The sequence below is a fragment of the Berkeleyomyces rouxiae genome (genome assembly GCF_048999995.1).
Source record: "Berkeleyomyces rouxiae strain 22BRR77 chromosome Unknown BrBRR77_ptg000002l, whole genome shotgun sequence".
In the NCBI taxonomy this organism is placed as follows: Eukaryota; Fungi; Ascomycota; class Sordariomycetes; order Microascales; family Ceratocystidaceae; genus Berkeleyomyces; species Berkeleyomyces rouxiae.
Genome location: NW_027396492.1, coordinates 1,378,512 through 1,404,615, shown reverse-complemented (window position 1 = coordinate 1,404,615; position 26,104 = coordinate 1,378,512). Strand labels below are relative to the sequence as shown.

General features: G+C 50.6%; 4 protein-coding genes across 4 annotated transcripts; 2 read left to right on the top strand and 2 right to left on the bottom strand.

The window, feature by feature from the left end:
• Window positions 1-302: 302 nt before the first annotated feature.
• BROUX77_001939 (uncharacterized protein) lies at window positions 303-5,701 on the bottom strand (the record flags this gene model as incomplete). Its single annotated transcript, XM_073746424.1, has 3 exons — window positions 303-1,388; window positions 1,444-5,120; window positions 5,203-5,701. 3 exons carry the CDS (start codon window positions 5,699-5,701, stop codon window positions 303-305), a joined length of 5,262 nt encoding a protein of 1,753 aa, XP_073607021.1.
• Window positions 5,702-7,497: 1,796 nt separating this feature from the next.
• BROUX77_001938 (uncharacterized protein) lies at window positions 7,498-9,255 on the top strand (the record flags this gene model as incomplete). The annotated part of the gene is made up of 1 exon (XM_073746422.1): window positions 7,498-9,255. One exon carries the CDS (start codon window positions 7,498-7,500, stop codon window positions 9,253-9,255), a length of 1,758 nt encoding a protein of 585 aa, XP_073607020.1.
• Window positions 9,256-11,163: 1,908 nt separating this feature from the next.
• On the top strand, window positions 11,164-11,658 carry BROUX77_001937 (uncharacterized protein; the record flags this gene model as incomplete). Its single annotated transcript, XM_073746421.1, has 1 exon — window positions 11,164-11,658. One exon carries the CDS (start codon window positions 11,164-11,166, stop codon window positions 11,656-11,658), a length of 495 nt encoding a protein of 164 aa, XP_073607019.1.
• Window positions 11,659-12,580: 922 nt separating this feature from the next.
• BROUX77_001936 (uncharacterized protein) lies at window positions 12,581-13,456 on the bottom strand (the record flags this gene model as incomplete). The annotated part of the gene is made up of 2 exons (XM_073746420.1): window positions 12,581-13,155; window positions 13,225-13,456. 2 exons carry the CDS (start codon window positions 13,454-13,456, stop codon window positions 12,581-12,583), a joined length of 807 nt encoding a protein of 268 aa, XP_073607018.1.
• Window positions 13,457-26,104: the final 12,648 nt, after the last annotated feature.

The window sequence follows — 26,104 nt, the reverse complement described above, 5'->3', positions numbered from 1 at the left end:
TCCGAGACTAGATTCTTTTATATAGCAATCCAAACTCTTCAACAATCTACAGAAATATTCTATTCATCACCCCACTTCTTAACAAGTGATCCACGTCCATGTCAACTAACGTGTTTATTTGCCCTAGCGCCAAGTCAAAGACAAACTACTCCGTGATGATAAGTGCAAGAAAAAAAAAAATACCAGACGCCTGATTATATTCTCGGTCGCCTGCATGCAGTAAATAGAACCATGTACCCGTAAACATACTCATAATCATTGTCTAATCCGAACAAACCATAGAGACAGACAGAAACTCAGCCTCATAACGGCATCGGCCGAATCCCTCCTCCTCCTCCGCCCGTCCTCGCCGCGCCCCTCCGTGCGCCGCCGGATCCACCCGCGCTACTACGCGCTTTGGACACTCCGCTAGACCTCTTGAACGAGCGCCCGCCTCCCCCGCTGCTGCTCCCACCACCGCCGCCACCAAACTTGCGTCCCTTGAAACTCCGTTTGCCGCCGCCGCGGTACGACGAGCTGCCCGCCGAGCGGCTGCTGCTGGCGCCTCCGGCGGCGCGGCTGTTGCTGTCGGCGGGGTTATAGGTGAGGCTGTCAAGCTTATCGTGCCATGCGTCAACACTTGCCTTGGCGGCGCGCGAGGCGCCAGAGGTGTGGGTGGTGGCGGGGGCCAGCGGATGTGGCGCGCCTGAAAAGCTTGGGCCGCTACCGCCAGCCTGAAAAAACTTGGAGTCCTCGGCGCCATCGTCGGCGGCGCCGTCGTCGTCATCATCGCTGATCAGATCGACAATGTCTTCCTCGTTGAACGCATCGCCGTCCATCATGATTTCGTACTGCTCGCGGAACGTGCGCAGCAACGGCAGAAACTTGTCACCGTGTGAGCGCACGCGTGCTCTGTCGATGCCGGGAATCTTAGCCATGGCGTCGAGCGTCGTCGTCCAGTTGGTGGCCATCTGGCAAAAGTGCGCCTGCGAAAAGAGCACCTTGCGCAGGCTAGAGGCATTGCGCAGGCTCTCTTCCAGCCGCTGCGCCTCGACAACAAAGTTGGCAATCACGTCCTCGTGAATCGGGTTGGGCTGTTCGCTGGGTGCCATGTTCCCGGCGGCGGATGGCCCTGGTGGATCGAATGCAGCGTCATCGTCATGGTCATCCACGACGCGCTGCCTCCCGCGCCGCTGGTCGGCGTCATTGTCACTCTCAAAGAAAGAGTCGTCCGAGGTTTGGCGTCTCTGCTGCTTGCCCTTTTTCCCGCGGACAGGCGATGACACCATAGTCGAGGTCGGCTCTTTCTTCTTCGCCTTGGACTTTGGCTTAGCCTTGCCGTTGTCTAAACGAATTGAAAGCATGAGCTTTTTGCGACCAGTAATAAAGCTCTGGGCTTCCGGGCCACACTATTATGGATTAGCACATGATTCTTGTCCCACGAGCACTCCGCTGTTCACTCACCTTCAAATAGTCAATGGCGAACCCGACACGATGATTCATCTTGTGTCCCGAGACTAGCGCGTTTTCCACGGTTAAACGATCAATGATGCGCTCAACGTCTAGCTTCTTCATGCCGTTTGCGACCTGCGAGTACTGCTCCAGGTCGCGGGTGGCGTTAAGTTTTTCCATGTGCTTGTCGCCCTTTCCCAGCAAAATGTCGGCGCATTGACCCATAGTCAACGCCTCAGGGAACTTGCGCACCGTATGTAAAGCGGCAGCAGCGATATTGGTGTAGTCTCGCGGCTCGGATATCTGCTTGTCAAACAGACAGTTATCACACTGGCCATTACACTCGGCAGCGTCAAAGGCTTCGCCAAAGTATCGAAGGATCTCAACTCTTCTACAGTCGCTTTCGTTGTCGCAAAAGGTTACCACTCGATTCAACATGGCCATTTGTCTGTCGGTTTGTTCCTTTGATGGCCGAGGAATATTTGAGTTGCCCTTGTCCTCAAAGTCTCCTGAAATCATTTTGCGCAGCAGCACGGCGTCAGCTTTGCCGTAGAAACAGTAGCATTTGGATGGCTTGCCATCACGCCCTGCTCGACCGGTTTCCTGGTAGTACCCCTCTAGACTCTTGGGAATCGCATAGTGGATGACAAAGCGCACATCTGGCTTGTCAATACCCATTCCAAAGGCAATCGTCGCAACAACAACCTGGACTTTGCCCGACTGCCAGTCCTTTTGGACGCGGACCTTTTCCTGTGGGTCGACGCCTGCGTGGTATCTTTCTGCACGAATGTTGACAGCTTGCAAGCGCTCTGCTATGCTTTCCGCCGTATTTTTTGAAAGGGTATAAACAATTCCAGACTGCCCATTGTGCTCCAAAATTATTTCCTTGATATCATCAAAAGCAGTTTTCGGGACCTTCCGTCGCACTTCGTAGTAGAGATTTGTCCGGTTGAAACTCTGTGCAAAAGTCTCACAATTCTGGAGCCGCAGGTTGTGCTTGATATCCATAATAACATTGCTGGTTGCTGTGGCGGTCAGGGCTATCACTGGGACGTTTGGAAAGGTGAGCCGTGCCTTGCCAATCTCTTTGTAGTCGGGCCGGAAGTCGTGACCCCATTGACTCACGCAATGTGCTTCATCAATGACAATGCGAGCCAGTTTATTCCGCTTATACAAGTCACTCATAGCGTCAATGAATCGATTGCTCTTGTTGAGCATCTCGGGTGTAGTGTACAATATTTCCACATAGCCCTCTGGATTCCGCTCCTGAAACATGTTCATTACCATGTCCTTGGCATCCTTGTTCATCTCACCGTTGTACATGACAGCATGGATTCCAAGGTCTTTGAGATGCTGAACTTGATCGTGCATCAAACTTAAAAGTGGCGAGATCACCAGTGTGATTCCCTTGGTCTTACCACTCCTGATGACAGCAGGAAGTTGGTAGCAAAGCGACTTTCCACCTCCAGTCGGCATCAACACAAAGGCATCTTTGCCTGCCAGCGTTGCGTTGATAGCCTGTAGCTGGTTGTGCCGAAAGCTTTGCATGCGAAAGCGGTCTTTGAGAATTTGTCTGACATCAGCAGACCAGGGATAGCACATGTGTTCGGGGGGCCAAGGGTTCTCCTTTGTAGAGGCAGCAAGCTTCCGCTTCTCGGGCTTTGTTGTGGGCCGTTTTTGGGCGGACTGGGCCATTGTATTACCCGAGGTAGTTTCAAGGACTGGTCTTTGCTTCATGGGCAGGCTGGAAGCTTCAAAGCTGTCCGCAAGGGCTATGAGGTCATCATCGAAATTATCGTCTTCACAATCACTAAAGGAAGGCCCTGTACCAGCTTCTTGTTGACTGTGAGATACTTGTTGGAATTGAGAAGGGGGAGTCTTATGGAATGACAGTGTGGTTTGACGGGTTTTCTGAGAGTTTTGGGGAGTAGGATTAGGATATGAGTTTGTTCGATTCCGCTGGCCATGTCGGAAAATTCCTGATGAGTCGCCAGCATCAAGTTCCATTAGAATCGAGTCGTCAATGTCGTCAAGTTCTATCTCGATAGAAGAGTTTGCTTGTTGCCGTCCATGGCTCAGCGTTTCCCGAGTGAACACAGGTGGAGGGTTATGATTATATGATAGGTGCGGCGCAGAGCCAAGTTCAGGCCGAGACCGTTGTGTTGATGTTAATGCAGCTTTGGGGGTTGCAAACTGAGACGTTCTATTTGCAGAAACCACTTCGATATACTCATCAGAAGGTCTGTGATGTGCCTCAGTAGTTTCAAGTGCGGGTGGGATGGTAGACGCCACAATGGTATTTCGCAAGAACTGGGCATTGAGTTCGTGGACTTCGGCATCGGTCACAGAGCTCTTGGCCAGTTCCTGGCAAAACTCGGTCTCGATGACCTTGATGTTCTCGGTAATCTCATCGAGTCTGTTTTCATCTTCATCTGTAGAAATCCCCTGACTGTAGGCATTGGTGATTTGTTTTAGCAAATGCTCCATGTCATCCGACATGGACTTGTGGCGCTCCAAAATGGAACCCAAGGCTTGAATCTCCTTCAGCTGGGCAGTCAGTTTTACCCGTTCGACCTTGACACGTTCTCGCGTTTCCTTGGCATCGGCTGCCCTCAAGCGCAGTGACATCTCAAAGTCTTTTCGATTTCTTTGAACCTCGGCAGCAATAGCTTCTTCTCTTAGTTTTAGCAAGGCCGGGTTCTTGATAATCAATATACCAGCACCCTCTGCCTGGGTAGCTTCAGGTAGCTGGGGTGAGTTGTATACAACGTGAGCCGGTGGCGGGGGAACAAGTGATGAAACAGGCGGAAGGGCGGTTGATGGAACCACGGTGGGATTTGATATTTCCAAGAAGCTATCTTCCTGTGAGGTGTCACATATACTAATGTGGGAAGTATCGTTAAAGGACGGAGGGGGTGGTGGTGCACTGAGAGAAGTTGCTTTTGAAATAGTTGACGGTATCGTAAGGGGAGACCCAGAATGCCGAGGTGGTGTCATACACTCGTCCTCGGAGTCTTCGACAATTTCACCAGATTGCCGTCGTCTTTGTGAGATGGAGGAGATGTCAAGAGGCTTTAGTTCCCGTTCTTCTGAAATGGCCTTTGTCGGTGATATTCTGTCCGGTGTAGCCACGCGTTTTCGGCTTGGACTTGATTCAATGCTTCTCTTCGTCTTGCCAGGAGTTTTGAGTGGCAACTCTTCTGGTTTCACTCGAGAGGGAGTAGACAATTCCGGCTGGCATATCAGCAATTTCGATCGTTTGCCACTTCGTGCAGATGCTGTATTAGACGACACTGACGTTCGTGAAGGTGTTGCCTTGATGACTTGGCTTGATGTTGTTTTTCGTGTGGATAACGGGGGCTCAGTGCCCAACAGCTCGTAGACATCAGGGAACTCATCCTCCTCGGCAGTGTTAGAGCCCATGGTCTGACTTTCGGAAAGAGTGCTAATGTCGCCGCTTTTGCGCTTCTTGTGTAAAGGTGAGGCTGGTTGAGGTCTGGAACCGTGTGCTTCATCCCAGAGGCGAAGCTCTTCGTCACAAAGTTCCAGATCGTCCGACTGGGGTATATAGTCGTTTTCTAGTTCGACTAAGCTGAGATCCTCACCGTCCACCTTTGGTTGCGGCAGACTTGTTCGAGAGGTGGCCGGCTCAACAAGAACGGTACTTGGAGCAGGCTTTTGCAGTGAGGCTAAAGTATGAGAAGTCAGTATCAAAAAGTGACACATTCAGTCGATTTCCCTTTGCAAAGGCTGTCTGTTTCATGCACGTACCATCTGCAGGTTTGCTTGATGCAGCTTGTGACGCATATGCTCGTTCAAAGCGACCCATGCTTGTGACTGAGGACTGGGATAGGGTCTTGGGGTTGGTGGTTGCGAGATCGCTCTTAGTGTGCGTTAATGACGGCGGGTTGGTGTTGCTCGAAGAAGAGAGGCGACTTTGTAGCTTTCGTGGTGATGTCCGTGTTGGCAAGTTGTGCATCATAACCATGTCATTCTCGTTGATTTCGTCATCGGTGAGAAGTGCCGAGGGTGCCACCACGGGTTTATACAGCTGTGCTGGCGGCCCTTGCGGTGGTGTCGAAACCGGGGCTGGTCTTTGCGGCGGTTGAGACGCTCCCTGCCGAGGCCGCAGAGTCGAGGTTTGAGACTTGGCCGGTTCCGAGAAGTCGGCGGCTACGGGCGGCATGAATTGTGTCCTCAACTTGGGGAGAACAATATCGGGGTTTTGGCGCAGCCACTTTAGTTCATTGTTCAGGTTGTTTTTGGTCATCGGGGCCAGACTCGCTCGGAGTTGAACATGCGACGACGCAGCCGAGATAGTTCTGGATAGGCACTCTAGAACCGGGATAGCATTAGGGCAAGTGGGTGAGTGGCGGGACAGGAAACTAGAGCCAGATTCAAGGAAGATTCATAACAATTCGGGGTATCTTTGGTCTGGCTTCTGTTGTGGAAGAATGTGGATGGGTCTGTGTACTGGTGTAGTGTCGGGTTGCCGCCTGCTGTGCTGGGCGAGGCTGCCTGGAAAGATTTGCGAGGTTCAATGGTGATAATAGCGCCCACTTTGTCATTAGTGACGCGACTACTAGCGCGAGCGGGTGGTTTGACGGGGTAACGGTACCACGTGACATCGCGTGGAGTGTATAACCCTTGTCATGTGTGTTTTGTAGGGTTATGTGGCTACTTGAAATCTCTTCTCATTCTGGGATACGGTATTAGATGAAAAAAATGTTTGAAACACTTATTGTATGTAAGATCTCCCCCTCCACTACATACATACATTATGTATTTTGACAGTTTAACATCCCCTGCATGATGACTGCATAATAGGCTAGCCGACGCGCCAAATTGAGTGCACACACAGTATTACGGTACTACATCTGCCGCTGTTGAGAGTTATGGCCATGAATATAGAATATAACCATCCAACGAGAGCGCTGCATACCAGTGTGGCTCGTATCACAGGAAAGTTTTCCAGGCCTCGAGTGCAGAACATATGGTCTCCTCAACGGATGAATTGGACTACGAGGGTCCTATATGTGGCTGAGTGTGGCGGAATCCTGCACAGGTATACCCTACAACTATGAGACCCTAAGAATTGACCCAAAGAAAAGCATCGGCGAGCTACATAAGCAAACAACGCTCAAGACATCCTCAGTCCCAAGAGCACGCATGCGGATACATATCAAAATGACTAACGGCAACACCCGCGTCCCACGCCCTGTGCTGCATGGACGCTTTTCGGCACAATTGTGACACATAGCGATGGCGAGCACCTAAACTCACAGCCTACCTTGCTGGACAGGCGCGGGGGATGCGTGCGAGTCTTGCACCACAACACCAGCCAAACATCACCATCTCGGAAACGAATGGGTGGTATTTCAGCAGCCCAAAGCGCCCTCTGCCGGCCATCAAGGTTATTTGCCTATGCATCTAGTACCGCTTTTTTTGCAAAGGCCCGTTCTCGCCGATGCGGCTCAGATCCAGCCCGATGTCTGGTGCTCGCGTCATGCATGGGTAGCGTTTACACCTGCACCGGGCATGAAAAGACTGTGCTGAACACAAATCCCGGCTAGACCAGCTTCTTTTTCTATCTCGAAGAACCTGGAAGGTCTCCATTTCCTTATCCAAACTCCCTCAAAGTCGCTCACTGGACGAAGAAACACCACCAATGTCCCGCCTGGTCGCTGTGCTGAGCGTCCCCGGCCTGGACACGATATTGCGCCGTGCTCCCAAGCTTTGGCCTGACAATCCATAGCCCATAAAAATCCAACGGGACTTCCGACGTTTTGCAAGTAAAAGCCACCGTGAAGAGGGTCTGTTCTGTAGAGAGACTATCAGCCCTTCGTGAAGCAATGTTATGCAAACTCGGCTGTTCTGATGGCTGGAGCGTTGGGATGAGGAGGTAGTCTGGCCGGCCCATCTCTATTTAAGATCTTAGTCCTGAATTCAATTGTGATTCTTCTTGATTCTCCTCCTCGCCAAGCTCCTCTCTCACTCTCTCGCTTCGATTCCTCTTGTTTCTTTTACTTGTTATACTAGCCCTTCCGCATTTCCTCCACCCTCACAATGAAGGTCACATCCGTTGCCTCCGTGCTTGGTGCCATTACCCTGGCGGCTGCCGCGTCGGACTACCCGCCCAAGTACTTCGGTGTCGATCCTACCGGTACCGATAGCCCTTGCACCGATCTCAGCCCCGCCCCTACTAATGAGGCTGCCAATGTTGCTGATGTTGTGGCCGATGCTGTTGCTGGTGCCCCTGCCACAACCACCAGCGCTACTTCTACCCGCAAATATGAGACCTTTGACCCTTTCGATATCGGCTCGGATGATGAGTTGGACTACCGCTATCAGATTGGCTACGCTGAAAAAGTTGAGAGCTCTAAGTCTGCTAAGTCTCGTGCTATGGCCGCTATGGCCGCTACTACCACCACTACCACTACTGAGAGCCAGCCCACCACCACCAGTGCCTCTTCTACTGCTACTCCTGAGACTGAGACTGAGTCTGACATCAGCGATGCTGATATTCAGGCAGCCATTGATCGCTTCAAGAGCGACCCCGACTCTGGCTTCTCATTCCACGAGGACTGCACTGTAAAGGACGGCAGCTTCTACTGCAGTAACGTCAGCGGTGATGCTGATGAGATCCACAAGGTTTCCGAACTGATTAACGCTGAGATATCCGGCACCGAAACCCCCGCTCCCACTGAGGCTGCCGATGGCCGCCCCATCAAGTCGCTGAATGACCTAGCTCGCGCTGGCATCTCCCAGTTCAACAACTGCTTTTTCCTTGTCCGCGGATGGGTCTGCGCGCACAAGCTGGAGGAGAAGCCCGCTTCCACCTCTGCCAATGTCGAGAAGCGTACTCCTTCTAGCACTGACTTTACCATTCCCACTGGTACTGCCGGCCCTACTGAGGAGGACGGCTCCAAGTTGGACACTGACAGCCCTCTCGTTTCCAAGTACAAGACTTGTGTCATGAACCAGGATGACTTCTACTGCACTGGCAGCGAGGTCGATGCTGACGACTTCCACAATGAAATTGTTGACGAGGTTAACAAAATCCATCTGTTCGAGTCTAGTGGCAAGCCCGTTGGTAAGACTTCCGGGCTCTCCCGCCACGAAAGCTGCATTTTTGTCCCCGCGGAAAAGAGCTGGGTTTGCCTGAACTTTAACCAGGAGACCACGCCTTCCTCCACCGCTCCCAACGCTGCTGCTATCACCGCTGACTCTCACGTGGACCTTTCTGGCTGCGAATGTGGCCCCGAGGACAACTCTCCCTTTGAGGACGTCTCTTCCCTTGCTGCTCGCGCCTGCAACAATTGCCACTGCCGCTGCGCCCAGAACAAAGCTATCGCTGCCGCCGCTTCTGCTGCTGCTGCTGCCTCTGGCACTGGCGCCTACTACCCCCACGGCACTGGAGCCTATCTCCCCCACGGCACCGGTGCGGTCCACGCTCACAGCACCACCACTTCCGCCTCTACCGCTACCTTCACCACCTCTACCGTCCCCGTTGCCCCTGGTGCCGCCGAGGACTCTCGCCTTGACGCTCGCGCTTGCTACTGCGGCCCTGAGGGCGACTCTCGCCTTGCTGCTCGTGCCTGCAACTGCGCCAAGCACAGAGCTGCCGCTGCTGCCGCCTCTGGCACCGGCGCCTACCACGCCTCTGGCACTGGTGTTATGCACCCCTCGGGCACCGGTGCTGTTCACGCCTCGGGCACCGGCACCGGTGGTGGTGCCACTGACCTGCCCAACAGCGCTGCTAAGCTGCTTGCTGGTCCCCTGGCTGGCCTGGCTAGTCTGATGGTTGCTGTCATGGCTCTGTAAATAGGTGCTGGTTGTGCCTGATCCGCAGGGTCACAAAACGGAGGGTATGGACCAAGAACTTGGTTAGTTATGTAACATGGTTTGTTAGTTTGTAGGTCCAGATGGAAAAGAGATGTTCGACGATTGCCTTTTGTGTGCGTCGATCAAGCCCTTATGTAATATTCTTTAGATATCACTATAACGTACTGCATACATGAAGTTCACTGCATTTTCGTTTGTGAATGTTCCTTGATGCTCGAGTGAAACATGCCGCTTTTATAGACCCAAGGAAAAAGAGAAACATGTTGCATCGATCTTTGCCACTCTATTATCTTACTCTATTATCTTATCTGATTCTGTGGCCGTCCTTTTGTGTTTAGTGGGGTGACCCCATGGGGCCCTCTAATATAGGACATGGGGTTCAATGAGGTCGATGCCGACTCCATTCACGAGGCTTTGTTCTGGACTGGCCGGCTTTCTGCACAGGGCCACACAGAGGATCCAAGGCCTCAAGTGTCGCGGGAACTGATGTACATACACAAATATGTAGCTACATATTTGATGCGGTAGGCTTGGGGTTTGACATGAATCGGCATCAGTCGCTTCGAACAAGTCAGACTTTTCTTCCTTTTGGTAGAACTCAGTAGCTGCATAGTTATTTACCAACTACTAAAGGTTTTTGTTGTATTCCTCAGCGTCTTAGTTCTTTCGGTGTAATAAAAACTCGACAAAGGGAATAATTAACACTCGGCTGCCATCCGCTGACTTCACAATGGAAGAAACAGAAGTGACCTTCAACCTTGGATGTGTTGGTCTTCTCAAAGACCCCAGGAGCTTACGTCCCTTGAGATATGGGAACCTTTGTTTTCTCTTGGCCTTTAGCTATTAGTCAGCTCTAATCGTTTTTGGAGCCGGGCTAACTATTGTCCTTGACTTTTCTAGCATGCACCAATGCCATGTGTCATCCGCCTTCGGCCAAAGTCTGAGTTTCCAACGAGTACATACTTCAAGTAAGTTCTTTTTTTCGGTATATGTTCCTGCAGAAACAAATAAGCCGGCTGAACTTGTTTCATGGAGTATAAGTCCCTCCGGTTCTGTAGTCACGTCGATGGTAATCCCTTCCAGTAAGAACAAAGGATCAAGTGTGTGTCTGTCTGCACATAGATCCATCAGTGTCCAGGGCTGAGTCCGTCTCGAGTGGTTTCTGCTTCCAAGAGGCAGAAAATACCGGTTACGTCCATCGCACAACACCGAGCTACTATAGGAGGCACTACGTATAACTACCCTCTCAAACTTTCTCCACCGCTCGGAATCTGGAGATCAAATGTTTTTCTCCTGTTCTCCGTTCGCTTATTATCATGCGTGTGTGGCTTGAGCAAACTGCGCGATAAGCGCGGGTCATCCTCGATCCTATGCGCGGATATTCAAGACCACACAACCGAAATACAGAGCTTCGCTTGTATTAAGTAGCTTTTATCCTGCGAAGAGTCTTAATCCGGATCTTAGCGTTAGCATAATATCGCGCCGTGCCCGGAGGTTTTGGCCCGAAAAACGAAGCACCATGAAGATTCGACTCGAGATACCTGCATGCGAGGCGGAAGTATTGTGGAGAAGAGGGTTAATTATCTCCTCGAATCAACATTTATCCCTTGTGAACATCATGAATAGGCGGTCTAGTGGCGTGATGATATTCCGACTTGGCATGATGAAGATGGCTATACGAAGAAAATGCCGAATTACGACGTCTGTATTTAAAGGACCAGTCCCCCGATGGAATTTCGATTCTTTCTAAGAGTTCTCTCCTCACCAAGCTCGCCTTCTCTTACTTCTTCACTAACCTACCTATTCTCTCCCTCCCCTTTCAACTTTTCCTGCTTCATATCAGCCCAGGCTTCTCATCACCTCCCGTGTCTCTTCCTCACTATCAAAATGAAGCTGAGCACTATTACCGCTGTTCTCAGCACTGCTGTTGGCTTTGCTGCGGCTACCACTTACTGCCCAATCGAGTACTTTGGCCTCGGTCACCCTGCTACTAGCACTACTAAAGGCATTGTTCCTGCCGCTACCAACGAACCGCTCGACTGTGAAGTGAACCCTGAAGACGAACGTCTTAGGGTGCACCTTGTTTGCGTCCATCAAGGAGAATACTACATCTGCACTGACAGCGACATTAGTACGAGTGAACTCGAGAATGAAAACCGCCGCCAATCTGGAGAGACCAACCATGAGCCTGAAGGAGCCGACGAAATTAGCTTGGACGAGGTCATAATTTTCAAACACAACAACTGTGTTTTCATTATGGGTGAATGGGGCTGTCTCGTTGGCATTCTCAAAGACGATGGTGAGACCTCTACCATCACGGCCGCACCTTCGACTACATTCTCTACTTCCAGAATCACTGCTCGCAGTGCGGCTCCGAAATAGCCACTTGCTTCTTGTGGTAGAGACACTGAGTCGAATTCCATTGGCGTTGCCGACATGGACATCTCGGGCGCCGCTTCTTTTTAAACGTCCAGTTCCGGCTATGGTACAAGTGATATCACCAGCGACGCTGTTACAAAGCTTGCTGTTCAACCTTCCGGATTTGCCAAAATGGGCGGAATTAACTAGTTTGTATAACTACCTAATAAAAGAACAGATCTTGTTCGTTGATAACGCGCTTAGCCTGTGACTTGAAGTGAAGAATATGGTTACCGGTGTAGTACAAGTACAATTATGTGCACAATTATGTATAATTATGTATAGTTATGCAGAGTTATGCACGACGAAGGAAAGCGATCGCTAACAAAGCCGTTGTCTTTCTTTGAGTATCAATGAGCACCTTCCTGTTTAGGAAGATTGCCACATGCAGCCACCTGCAGCCACAAGACGGCCATTTACACACATATATGATGCAGTTACATAGTGCTGTTACCCATGTCCATATTTGCTTGCACAAGCATAAAAGGCAGATTGAGTAGACTACTTCGAGACACATCACATGCAGGAACCAAACACAACAGCATAGTTTAATAGAAGTTCATTATACTGTATATAAATCACCAAAATGACAAAGAAAAAAATATATAACCATGAATTGCATAGCAACAGCAGGAAATATGGGAATCAAGAAAGAACCTTTTACATAACCAGGACCAATCTCTAGCAGGGCCAATATCACCGAAAAGCAACACCGGCACACTGCCAGCTAGTCACCGCCAGCCAATGGCGGTGGCAGTCTTTGAAAAAAGCACATGAAAAACTGGCAAGCTCCAACTCAATGCAAGCGCCACGAATAGAAAAAATAAAAAGCAAGAGAAATGACAGAAAGCACCACGCAACCCAATATCTACAATGGTTTATGCACTTAGAGCATCAGAGCGGCGACACCGGCCAGCAGGGCCAGAGGAGCACCGACGGAGCCAGCACCGGCAGTGATGGGGTTGGAGGGGCCGGTGACAGCGCCGGTGCCGCTGGGAGCAGCAGTGCCGGTGCCGACGGGGATCAGAGTGGTGGGCTGGGCATCGGTGCCGTTGTTGTAGCTGGGAGCGGTGGTGGGAGCGGTGGGGGTGGTGGTGGTGGTCTCCTCAGCGGGAGCAGAGGACTCGGGCTCGCCGTAGACGGGCTCAGAGGTGGTGGTGGTGGAGCTGGCAGCAGAGGTGGTGGTCTCCTCAGCGGGAGCAGAGGACTCGGGCTCGCCGTAAGCGGGCTCGGAGGTGGTGGCGGAGCTGGAGGTAGTGGTGGAGGTGGTGGCTTCAGTCTCTCCGTAGGTGGCCTCCTGGCTGGAAGTGCTGCCCTCACCGAAGGTGATGGAGAAGGGGTTGGAGTACTGGAAGATGGAGTTGTCCTTGTCCAGAACCAGCTTGAAGCCGTAGGTGTTCGCCTGCTCCAAAGAGGAGGGGATAGCCCACAGGTACTCACCAGCAGCGCTAGAGATGGAAGCTATTGATAAAAGGCAAATTGGTCAGCGGAATGCGCAAAGGCTGCAAGGCAGTTATGGTGGATTCTTACAGGCAATGGCGCCAGGGGCAACCTGCAGGGTGGTGTTGGAAGTACCGGCCAGCAGCTGGATGGAAACAGTGTCGGCGTTGTAGGTGGCGTCGGGAGTCCACTGGATGGCGAACGACGAGCCGGCAGTCAGGACCTGGTCGCGGGTAGGAGCGGTGATGGCGTTGAAGCCGGCGGTCTGAGCCAGGACGTTGCCAACAAGGGCGGCCAGGAGAGTGAAGGTAGAGTACTGCATGGTGAAGGTGGTAGTGGTGGTGGTGGTGGTGTTGTAGTGGTAGTAGTTAAAAGGTTTGAAGTGAATAAAGATGATGAGGGAATGAATATGAATATGAAAAGATTATTAGGTTGAAGGAATGACTGTAGTAAAGCAGTTGTAAAGAACAGGAAACACGATGATGAGCGCGATGAACAAAGCGAGAGAGATTGGTGACTGACGGACGCGGACCAGGCGCACTTTTAAACAGAAACAGCCGGTACAGACAAGAGAGCGAGCGGTAAGTCTTGTCTGGAAAGGAGTCCCAAGCACAAGCACACAAGAGCCTAAGCCTGGCGGAGGCGAGAAGGAGACTGACTGTCCATGTTCGAGGCGTGTGAGAGGAGAGGAGAGCAAGGGGGAGGCGTGGGTGCAGAAGGGATGACAGGGGCTCGATGGGCACATGGAGATGAAGAGGAAGCAGAGAAAATGAGGGTGGGATTATGGCCAGGGGACAGGGGTTGGCGGAGAAAAGAATAGCACAACTGGTGCAGCAGTGGGTTGTTATGCAATACCAGAGAGAGAGAGAGAGATTGTGCAAGTGGGAATGGCCTCATCGTCTGGACGAGGGCATACAAGCCAGCAGGTCGCATTCAGACGACGGCAGAACATTGGCATTGGAAGACCTCACAGTGTAGACCTTGGACAGAGTCTCTAACACCAGTGTGGACAGCAGAATCCCTCAAGAATCCGCCCAAGGCCACAAAATGGAGGAGGAGGCCCGTCTACAGAGGAACAGAAAACTCCCACACTCCGCCCAGATGACATTAATGCAACCCTAGCCGCATGGGCCCCCCAGGGGCTTGGTCTCAAGTCCAAGTCCCAGTTCAGCAATCCCAGTCCAGGAAACCAAGCCAGTGCAGAGCTGGCAAATCATCCATCGCGCCAATTGGCGGCAGCACCAGGCTTGCAGGTGTAAATGCAGGACGTGTAGCTCGGGTTTTGTTGCTTTTTTTGTTGTTTTTTTTTTTTTTTTTTTCTTTGCGTAGAGTACGGGATAGCAATGCGTCGTGCGAGGGCGCTCGGTGCGGTTGCCGGCGGACAAAGGACGATAGTTTCGGGCTTTAGCCTGTGGGCTTAGGGCTCAAGGCTTGGGCAGTGTTCTATATTCAATCACAGCACAGTTGGGGCCCCTCACACAAGCCCGACGTTATTTTTGTCTCGCTGGACTCCTACCGCCAGCACAAGAACTGGCTAGTTGACCCAGAGTTACTGCTGAGTTGTACAGGTCCCACTTGTAAGTTGTGCTTTGGGGTTGGCTGGATTGCACAAGTCAGGAACAGCCTTCTGCAGCTTACCGAGTTTGGACTACGGCGATGCCTTTGACACCAAGTTGCCTGAAGCACAACGAAAACGACCCCCCAGGCCCTGCAGCACCATCCCCTCCCCCCCTTCTCCTCCGCTCCCCTCCGCCTCCTCTCCCACATCGCCAAGCCCTCTGGAAGCACCTCTTGTGCCCTCCCAGAGATTGGCGGGACTGGCTGGCCAAGGAGAAATAAATCCACCGCACCAGAAGTCCGTCTCGTCGCCGGCAGAACAAAGCGGCTTGACAAGGGGCAAGAAGCACAACCAAGGCCTCTCCCTGGCTCACAGAGCTAGAAAGTCGCCTAGAGGCTCCCCGCTAACCAGCTGGTGTTCGCCAGCGGGCCTGGGCCGTTCTGTTCTGGTCTCCTGGTTAATCCAACCATACACATGTGCGCTATTCGCCTGTACCAGGACAGGTCGGTCGGGCGAGTCGGACTTGGCTAGTGGCGCGTCACGCAATCTGCCAGTCATCTGCTGTCGTGGTGGTGGTAGTGGTGGTGGTGTTGTCGTCCTGTCGCTAAAGCGCAATGCATGACATTCCAACACCCAACTGGCTGCTCTGCCCGTCCACGTCTCTTCAGCAGGGCGGACTGGTCAGCAAGCCCCAAGCGGCTACAATGCCCATCCATGTGCATGCCAGGCCCGAGTTAGGAGGCATGTAGCGGTCATGGCAACGCTGTCTGCATCTCCGGGCCGCCCACCACATCAACAACGCGGTTGACCAACGACCCATCTACTACAACTCATGAATGCACAGCCCCGCTTGACTTGAGCTCATTTGTTTTTTTTTGCCGCCATCCTTTCATCCAACGGCGACATTATCAGCAAGTGTACATATTAATATATGGCTCTCCAGTTTTCATCTCCTTTGCTGCATCCAACGACCACGCTGCCAATATTATGCTCCCCTATGCCCTGTCTTCTCCTACAAAACAAAATCCTGACTTGTTTGGAACAGCCCGATAGAAGCAATAAAGAAGCAGGAAAAGGGATACACAAAACAACGACTTGTCTTGTCTGGTTGCAGTGGGATGGCTTCAAAACCAGGGTCGGTCTGCATAAGCCCTACAACTATACCTACATGCCTACGTACATACACACATATGTATGGTACACAACTCCTTCATGGTTAATCTTATTTTGCTTACCCACTTGGTCCCTGTATCCCAATATTGCTTCACAGCAGCCGCCATGAGTCTGCACCAGTCAGCCAGTGGCTCAGTTCACCTCCCCTCAAACCACTGAACCCTCCATCACTGACCGCGTCTGTGGCCTATTCCTGGACGTCACAGATGTCCGTCCTTTCTCTTTATTTTCGGTGCACATTCACTGTTTTACTTTATTTCTCACTCACCATCAAACTACCTGTTTACTCGCTTGTTGTGCCTAAAACTCGGCCAATCTTAATCCACACAATCTGATGTCGAGTCTTTGAATCTTTGCGCAAGAACGGCGCTCCTTGGCTAACCAATCCTTCATCCTCTCCTCTCCGCCACATACCCGTGGGCAGATACCGCCTTACTTGCACTCTACGTTCACCCTCTCTCTCTCTCTCTCCCTTGCCGCCTCCACATTGTTCACCCTGTACGTCCCCTTTCTTCACCAAAATTGGCCTTAGCTAATACCCGGTAAACTACATGCAACCCTCACACAGACATTGTATCTCTCTTCCCACTGTTGTGCTGCCGGTCCACGTCCACAATCTCAACTTAGAAGTGGCACTACCACCCGAACGACAGCCTCGATCATGCACAATGCACACACATCCAGAGCCTCAAGCTTATATTCACTTGTACCTAGTGTCCCGATTCGGGCTTTTTTATCCCATGGACTGGCCGTAGCGAATGGTCTTGTCTACTTGGGACGAGTTGTGGCCAGATGTATCTGTGTCTATGTATGTATGCAATTAGGTTTGACTATATTGAACCCTTTTCCTCCTCCTATAGGGTTACCGGCTGTTGACAAAAAGGTTATCCCTGTCCCGTCCACCCACGCTTTGGCCGCATCTCTTGCATCAAGCCTCCAGTCCCAGGTGTCTGTGCTCTCCAGTAAACAAGCCACCGAGCTACAAGTACCTATACGCTTCTTGAGCCTGGTCTGTTCAGACATTTGCCCTGCATTTGCATTTCCCAATAGAAGCTTATTGAAGATCTATTTTGGCCGGCAATCCTGTCTACAATTTCATGTCTAATCATCCACTCTGTAACAATAACCTCCCCCCTTCCCTTCGGCTTTACGCCCCCCTTCCCCAAAACAAAATCTCTTTATCGGAGCAAGATCTACGTTTTCGCTGGGAATTTCCATGCATGTATTTCTGCAAATCGACAGCTGTAACAAAGACGGTGTACCCAGCTGGCAATATTGCGAATTAAAGTGTAGACAGAAGACGAGGAATCAGTGGCGTTGGATCTTGGCATCTTTGTATGATCTGGCGACTGCCGGAGTACAGGCAAATCTGAATCTGCGTGTGTGCCGGGCTTCATCTGCTGCTTACTAACACAGAGAGACCAGACCCTAGTCTACTCAAGCTTGGCCAACACCAAGAAAATCTCCCTGGCGGACACCCATGCCAAGCAAGGCCAACCAGCAAACGCAATCATTGACTCGCCTGAGTAATAAGTCGAGATGAATCTCCGGTGTTGGCGAACAAACAAACTGCCGGGGTTATCTCCTGGTGATGTACAGTCCACGTAACTAATAGTTACCCATCCATACTTCCTGGCATGCGCCCAGCCTCGCCTTGCCCTGCCACTACCAACTTGCCACCACCCAGGCTCAGCCTTATTCAGATCAGCCATTCGCGATCTCAAGATGCTACCCCAATCGCCACAGGGCGCGGCCTGGTCTTGATTGTTCTGCGTTTTTTTTTCTCTCCCGCGATTAGCGAGCTTGCGAGTATATCTCACGTCGTCGTTCTGCAGTTCGACTGTTCCAACCAGCTTACTAGAGTCACTTAGGAACTTGCACTATTGCCTCTCCGTAGTCTGAGGAACAGGAGGAAGATGTCGACGCACGCACACGCTTGTTGTTCTCGGTGGACCGGAGTGAACGCTGGATGCAAAGCTCAGATCGCGTTGCAGTTGGCTCACAGCGCGGAGGCACCCGGTTCACGCAACCAAAGCTATATTAGACTGCTCGTGACTTCATGCACATGAACGCACGTAGGGAGGTGATGGGCGCGGGTTTTCTCTCTCCATCTGACAGGCTTGACCGACATTGCTGTCAGCAATGTTGATTGGCTCAGCGGAAGCATCTCCGATAACTCCACCGGCATCTCTTCAGTGTGCCACCTGCCCATTGACTTGAACAAAAAAGACCTGGCATTATGCAAGGTCACAGGCTTTTGGTTACACCACGGCGTCCCGGCTACCTATTCTACCCGCATCATGGCTTCGACTGGAATGAAGGAATCTGCATATTTCCAAAACTTGCAGACGCCACGCCCATAGTGGATTGACAACTGGAATGGATTGGCCAACGCCAACTGCATTTCAGCACCGTCAAGATGACTCCTTAACTGCACCGAAAACCTGTCGTCTTATCTCATCTGATGCTGAAGGGGCCTTCCCGTCCTTCAAATCCGGCTCGTTGCCACCCAACATAGAGTCATTTTAATGTCTCTACTTATGAGACTAGGCATGAAATAGTGATTTAGCAATCTCGCCATTCTCGTCTTTGTCCGCTCTGCGCAACCATCACTTTGGAAGCGCGTGCTTGTATTCTACACAGGTACATTATTATGTAATATGAGTTTTTCACGGCACGCTTCCCACGAAGAACCGGTCGTGGCACGGGCGGCGCTCTATCACACGTACCCGACGGAGTGTGCAACCATTGTTGTGGTAGGGACCTGGCCTCGAAGAGACGCTTGGATACCGGCTTGAGCCGGGCTGTTTCCCCTTCTCCAGAGGGTCGTGTCCCGTTACCCTCCCTCCCGACTTTATTTTCGCACTAGAAAGCCAATCTTGCGTTGGAGGATGCATTGAGCATGCTATCCGCGGACTCTTCATGTTCAAGTGCTTGTGGAGAGATTGGACTTTCTGAGTTTTCTTGGGAATGGATCGCCGGCACCTCCATATCGTCTGCTTATTAGTACCTGTTCGTACATGATGACTCGAAAAAGTCCAACTCCATTGCATTGTTACATTGGCTTGCTCATCCATCCCATCGCTGCGAGTCTTTACCACCGGCGTCTCTCTTTTCTTGGCGTAGTCACCTCGATGTCGCGGCGGTGGCCATATGTAACATGGCATGACATTTATAGCATTCCTCGCCTGGCTGTCCGGCACATTCCAGCATTGCCAGCGGAAATGTGGTCAAGAGGAATACACGTGGAAACTAAGCTTGTGACTGATCGGTAGAGGGAGGCTTGGCCGGGAATTGGGGGTGTATGCTGCTTGTTGAGCCGTCCAAGCATGGACAGAGGTTCCCGAGAATAGGCTTTTTTTTTCTTTTTCTCTTGACTTGTTCTTTCTCTCTCCCCAGGTGTGTATACGGCCATTTCATCAAATCAGAGTTGTTTCAGCATCTGCTTTGCCTTGCGGAATGTCTCAAATAATTGGTTGTTGTCGGGTTGGTCTATATTTAGCCTCCGTGGTTTCAACGAAAAGAGTGACCCAGAACATGGCATCACAGCAAATCAAGTTTTATTGTTATTCATGCTTGCGCTAGAAAACTTCAGAAGATCCAAGGACCTTGGAAACGTCTATTAATTACCTGGCACAGATTAGCCGCTGTGTTTTGTAATACCTACGAAAAGTTGATCGTCGGCTTTTCATGCGTGTGATGTACGCCATTTACTCATACCCACACCTCCGGATATCTAGACAGCCGGCTCTGTCAAATCAGCCTTGTATCTTGGATGAGACGAAGCAGCTCTATTTCTGTCTGTGATATCTTGATCTTCGTTACACGGTTGAAATAGATACGAATCAGCTGAACTAAACAATCTTTGCAGAAAGCCACCCCCACCCCCCTCTTCCTCCCATAGCTGAGCCACTGCAGCTACGACATAGTGCCGGAAGGAGAGAACATAAAGGACGGCGCAATGAACGACTGGAGTGTGATGGCGAATCGACTTTCAAGTTTCCGATGAACCCAAAGCCTTCTTTGCTTCCATCTTGGCAACAAATCGCGATGTTGTTGTTAGAGGGCGGTGTCGAATCAGTTAGGGTAAGGGTTACACACACCATCACCCTGCTCATCCACTTGAGCCATTATTCCAAACGTTCTTTTCTTTTCTCCCAAATGTTCCGTTCACTCCGTTTCCATGTTCTCAAGTCAGCTCCTCCAGCACCATTAAGAGGGGGAAGCCAAGCTTCCTCCAGCTTGAGCTTCAGTATAAATTCTCGACAACGCCCAGCTTCCCTCATCCACCTGACTAGAATCTGGAGGCTAAGGAAGTGGTGACTATAGAAAGCTACATGGTTACATAAAACCTACAGGGAGTCTTTCTTGCTCCACGGCGTTCCGTAAACTGCATTATTACCAGATAGGGAAATATCCTCTACACTAAGCTAGGCGTAAGTCGGACTTTCTGGAACAAAACATGCAGAATGTATAGTTAGCCATGCATATGTATGTAAGTAAGTCGTCGTGCAATATCTGCGCGAGTTTCCACAATTTTCGCTTTTGATGTTGGTAGATTTATAAAGCAAAGAGAAGTGTTGGATCTCGATTAATATCTCACATCGTGGTCGAGAATTATCTGCAGTTGTGTCACAAATGAGGTGTTGGGTGCATGTGCTAGGGTTAGTGGCATATGCAACTCGCCCCTCTTTGTCGGTATCGTGAGGTGCGGCATACCGACGCCGAATCAAATTGGATTAGGATGCTTGTATGGCGTTGGATAATCTGTAGAGATAATAGGATTATAGAAAATTGAATCATGGTTAATCTTTGCGGATTGAAATTTACATAGTGACAGAAATCGGGCGGGCTGGTGTCATGACCTGCCCATGCCTTCATCCGTGAGGTGGCAAGGTTGAGAACTACCGGAAGATTGATATCACTTGGACTTGTATATGATAAAAAGCCAATCTGCCATAGAATAGCTAGTGTATGAATCACTCTCAGTCAGAAACTATAGAGGTAGAGATGAGTGACATCAGCCCATGTTACACCATACATCATGTTGTAGTACAAGGCATTATTGTAGCATGTAGTAGTGCGTGAGGTTGACGTGGCATTAAACGGCAGTCTATGAATATAGAACGGCCTCGAGACTCTCAGATTGTTCCGTTCTGGCTTCTGTAGCCGGGTCAATAGTCTTCTACGACTCCAGGCAGCAGCAGCCTGATGGATGGCTACCGATGGATAGCTCTGCCGGAAGCCGCACGTGGTCTAGAACACATACATGTAAAGACAACCATGGTTTAGACCTGCCCTATAGTTGACAGCATATCCTATATCAAGGACTGCAGCTACATATACGAAAGATCTCACTTGTTCCAGACATTGTGGTTTTGGGCTGAAGGGATCAGGATTCAGACCACCTCATCACCGCCTGTTGAAGAGATAACAACAAACCTTTCTTGGTGTCTTCCGTGGCCAAGGGGGATTATTGATTTAACTCTCCGTTTTAACCAAAATATTACATTGTCATCAGGCTCATTCAGGCGCTCGTTGAGTCCATGTCAACGGCGTTGGTTTTGTTGTTGCGGTAATAGAGAAAGATGTGTTGGAGACAACCACGGCCCGACACCGCGCTTATTTAAGAGGGGACTTTTGTGGAGACTAGATGTAATAAAGATATAGGAGTACATAATACATCCGCAACATCGCCGAAGGTGGTGTACTTGAGACGGAGCCGAACGCCGGGAAAATGAACAAGAAAAGCGGAGACACGATAGTGGTGGTTATGGCGAGGGTTCGAGTAGTATTAAGTGGCATAGTTTCGTATATAGCCCTTCTTTTCTGTTATAGACCAAGCCTGGCGGCACCCTGGACCTCCTGCCTCCTGTTTCTGCTATTGTTATTGTCACTGTCGCTGTCACGAATGAACTGGCTTGTGCCTAGAACTGGTGACTTGGCGAATTGACAGACCACGGGTGCCATGGCGGTGGATTCCAACAGCTGTTGTATCTTTTATGTATGTATGTATGTATGCATGTGTGCATACCTGTAAGCGCATGGACACCAAATACAAGCCTGGAGTAACGAGAACTGACACATGCCCAGGTAAAGGTTGTAGTCGAGGATTTCAGAGGAGAAGGGGATGATTGAGTGCAGATCTTGCCTGACAGTTGCAAGGTTAAAGCTCTCATACACGGTGTGCAGACCAGACCGAAGTGAGTTGATTCTTCCGCAGACTTGCGGCCAGCCAGCCATTTCTGATTCCACGCATGTAGGTGTGTACACACATACATACATATGTACATATGCACCTCGTTCTCGGGCTGCTTTGCACTGTATGCTCTTGTACTTGTATTGCTGCATGTAGTATGGGTGTGGATACGCATCTACACGCACCTGTTGTAGAGACGAGGCCACACACGCGTATGGAAATGCTTGGAGAGCAAACATGACGGTGCCGCTCGGGTTCCCAGCTGTCTACCGTGTTTGTATATCCCAATTTATAGATGGTGAGAGCGATCCAGAGAACAGAGCTTCCGCCGTGTCTTTGAGGAAATAAGCCGCCCAAGAGCTAGCCGACGGCCGAGAGGGATTTTGGGAACACATACACATGGACGTATACATACTTGTAGAGAGAAGACCTGCTAACTATCTGCTTGCCAGAGAAATCTTCAGTCACTCATACTGCATGTAGAACTGGACAACCCTGAGCCAAGCTCGCTTGGCCAAAAACCGTCGGCTACGAAGCCAAGAGACGGGTAGGACGGTTCATGTTTGGGAGAGTTGTTTTTCTTTTCCTTTCCTCGGGAAATCCATGTGTGTGAAGAGAGCCAAGCAAAAGGCCTTGCTTGGAAATATGCTTGAAATTGTATGAAGTGGTGATGATGGGTTGGCTATAGTAGTAGTTATCTTTAGCGTCTTTTTCTTTGGGTTGGCCATATGTCTGTATGTGCTTGTACCTTTTCATGAACCTTGTTTAACAAAACTCTAATAGCGACGTTCCGAAAAAAAAAAGAGATAATTTGCATGAAATTGATTCCGTCCACTCAGAAATCTGGTTCATGTTTATTTTCACATGTAGTTAGTCGGTCATTTCATCATTTTTTCTTTTTGCAAGGGTGGGCGTTTGTTAGTTAGGGGATTTCAAAACTGCAAACTAAGCTTGCTTGCACACGGCATCTCCGAAGCTCCAAATCCCCGCCGCAGTCTTCAGGCCTTGTATTTCTTGCTGCGATTTTTTGTCCCTTTTTTGTTCCTTTTTCTTTTTCTTATTCTCTTGGGACAGCTTGAAACCGAGTTTTTGTTTATTAGACGTCTCCTGTGATTTGCCTCCCCTTCGGCCTTTCGTGAAACAAGGTAGAGAGGGGAATGCTGTCTTTATGTTAAATGCGACACATATGGCCACTGTAGGGGGGGGTCATAGGCTGATATGACCGTGATGCGGACACTAAAAAGGTGGAATACCCAAAAACAAAAAATGCCGTAGCCCTAGCGAAGCCGTGGCGCTAAGTGTCATCCGGCACTAAACCTGGGATGAGGCCCCAAATGTCCTCACTTATGTGCGCAACAGAGTGACGGGTTTCGAGTGGGTGATGCCGAGGGCGATTCAGATTCTAGTGTCTGTAGGCGTGCTTGGCGAACTTTCTCAAGAAACAATGTGGCCCAGGGTATTCTTTGCCTGAGAGACGACAAGTTCCAATGAATGTTGGCAATAAGGACCAAGAGGTCGTCAACAGGATAGAAGAGGTACCCAAAAAAAAGAGTTCATGATACGGCCTAAGCAGAACTTGTCATTACAGAAACGCTACTGCCGCAGCTGGCAGAATACTGGCGGCCAGCCGACAACACACCGGTCTGTAATATTTTTTGGGTCGGTTACTCCTTGAACGGCGTTCAAGAACGTTGCATTGCGCCGGAGCAAACTTGTAACTTGCACGCTCGTTGGCTGGCTGCATGTTGCCCCGGCGAAAAAGAAAACATCGCCTTAGCATGGCTATCGATAGGCAGAAAGGCTAACATTAACATGGCTTCAGATGTGATGATCGACATTGCCCATGTCCCCTGGCTTTCCATGGCGTGTTCTTTTTTGCTTCTTTCAGTCAGGCCCCATGCCATGCCCTCGAGTCTGGGGAGGTGTGTCTCTCAAACATTGGCCGAGGCCTGCATTTGAGTGACACGTTGGCAGACTCGGCGCGAGAGGTTGGCATCAAGTAGACTATACAGATGAATAGTGCATTCTTGGACTTGAGCACAATGGCTAACACGCCAGCTAGGGGCTGTGGGTGGTGGGCTACAGACGGACTCACATGAATGAAGAGCGAGTCCCTGCTTTCCGCCACGTTTTTGAAGGATTTTGTGTTGGGAGGGAGGAGGAAAGGAAGGGGGGCGGCCAAGAGGCAGTATTTCCCTCTTCGTCATCAGACTGTCTGTGTCGATAGTCTCTGTTTTCCCTTTTCTCATCTCCTCCTCTTAGTTTTCTGCTTGCGTTTTTCTGGTTTGGGACCCAAGAACTGTAGCTGAAAAGCCCTCGTGTCTGCCATGAGGCTGGTTATAGTAATACAACAACAGCTTGCAGGTCAAGCTGCAGTAGTGTCGATAATTAACATATGATGCGACAGGCTTGCAGGCACTTATCATGGCGGTTGTTTCTGGAGCGTACCCTGCATGTGCATGTGCATATGGATATGCATACGTAACGGCGACGCTGCAAAGCCAGGCGATTCCCAAGTACTTTGACTTGCAAGTGGTTAGCATTTGACCAGGCCATTGCATTCTTTCAAACACTTTTGTGTGCCTGTACCAGTGGGTGAATGTTATGTAGTTAACTAACTGTGTTAACTAACTATGCTACTATGAAACAAGGATGCATCTCTTGTTCACCTCTAGGTCGTCCCGAGATCGACTTGTTTTGGAGCCATCATCAGGTGGGCAAAGGCGGCGCCAAGACACAAAAGAACAATGATAAGACGAGCCTGACAAGGCGGTATAGACAAAGGAGACAGGTCTCTTTGGACGTGTTCCTTGTCCTCTTTTATGTCTTCTCTCAGTTGTATTATTTTTTTCGCCCCCCTCAGCTGAGCTGCAGTCCTCTGGCTCGGACGACGATCAGAGCCAAAGCAAATCGGAACAAGATTAGCGGAGGGGCTGTGAAGTATTGTGTGATGACGTTTTTGCGTGAGAGCAAGTATTGGTTAAAACACAGAAGAGGAGGGTACCTGTGTGTGTACATGCATACATGCGTAATGGCCTTGTATGGGGCCGGCTTTCCCACTTTCATCTTGTGCTTGCAACTAGCGATAGCCAGAAGACAAGCCGGCCAGCAGCACCAAGTTCCGATAGCCTGGTCCATGTCGGAGCTGACTGACAATTTGGTTGTTTATGGCCGGGCGAGATCCTAAGAGGGGAACAAAGTTGGCGGACCGGCCGTCTGGATGGATGGATGGAGCGCAAAGACCAAGCAACCAACGACTGCGATAAAACTAGAGATGAAGACGGAGACACACGCAAGGGAGAAAGAGGAAAAAAGGACAAAGAAGGGCCCTTTGTTGGTTATTTTTACGTCCTTGGCCACAGTAGCGTACCATCGCGTGCTGCTACTTGAATGTGAGCACAGAGGGAGGGGATGGCTTTTGTTTAGATAACGGTACACTGCAACGCTCCGAAGCAACAGAGTCTGGGCCCGACAGAAGCGAAGCTCCAGAAGCAGGCTTCTTTTCTTCTTTTGCTCTGTTTTTGCTTCTTCTTTTTCTTCAAGGTGTTCCATGGCTTGTGACCATGGCATGGGTACCCCGGGGCAGTCAGTTTTGCCCCCTTTCCCCCTCAAAGGCGAACATGAGCCAGGGACGGCCCTGGCCAGAGTTTGACGTTAGTGGTGTTGTTTATGCTCCCTGCAAACTAAAACTGGAGCTAGGACATGATCTGGCTGTGGTATACGAATCGAATGGGCGGGCGGGTTTCGAACTTGGAGTGAAGGATACCGAAGAGGGAGCGGGCCAGAGGAAAACATGTGGTTGTGGATGCATTGTACATCCCGCTAGTGGGAGGACTAGTGATGTAAGGAATGCCATGCAGCAGCAGGCGCCTTTCTCGTGGGTCGGACCTGAATACAGGCCGATGGAAGTCGCGATGGTCATGGGATGCCGCCGTGGTGTGGTGGGCGAACACGGCAGCACAGCAAGCTTGGGCCAGATGGCAATGGCGGATTTGAAACATCAGGAATCTGTATGCCGGTGCCTCTGTCTGAATAATGCG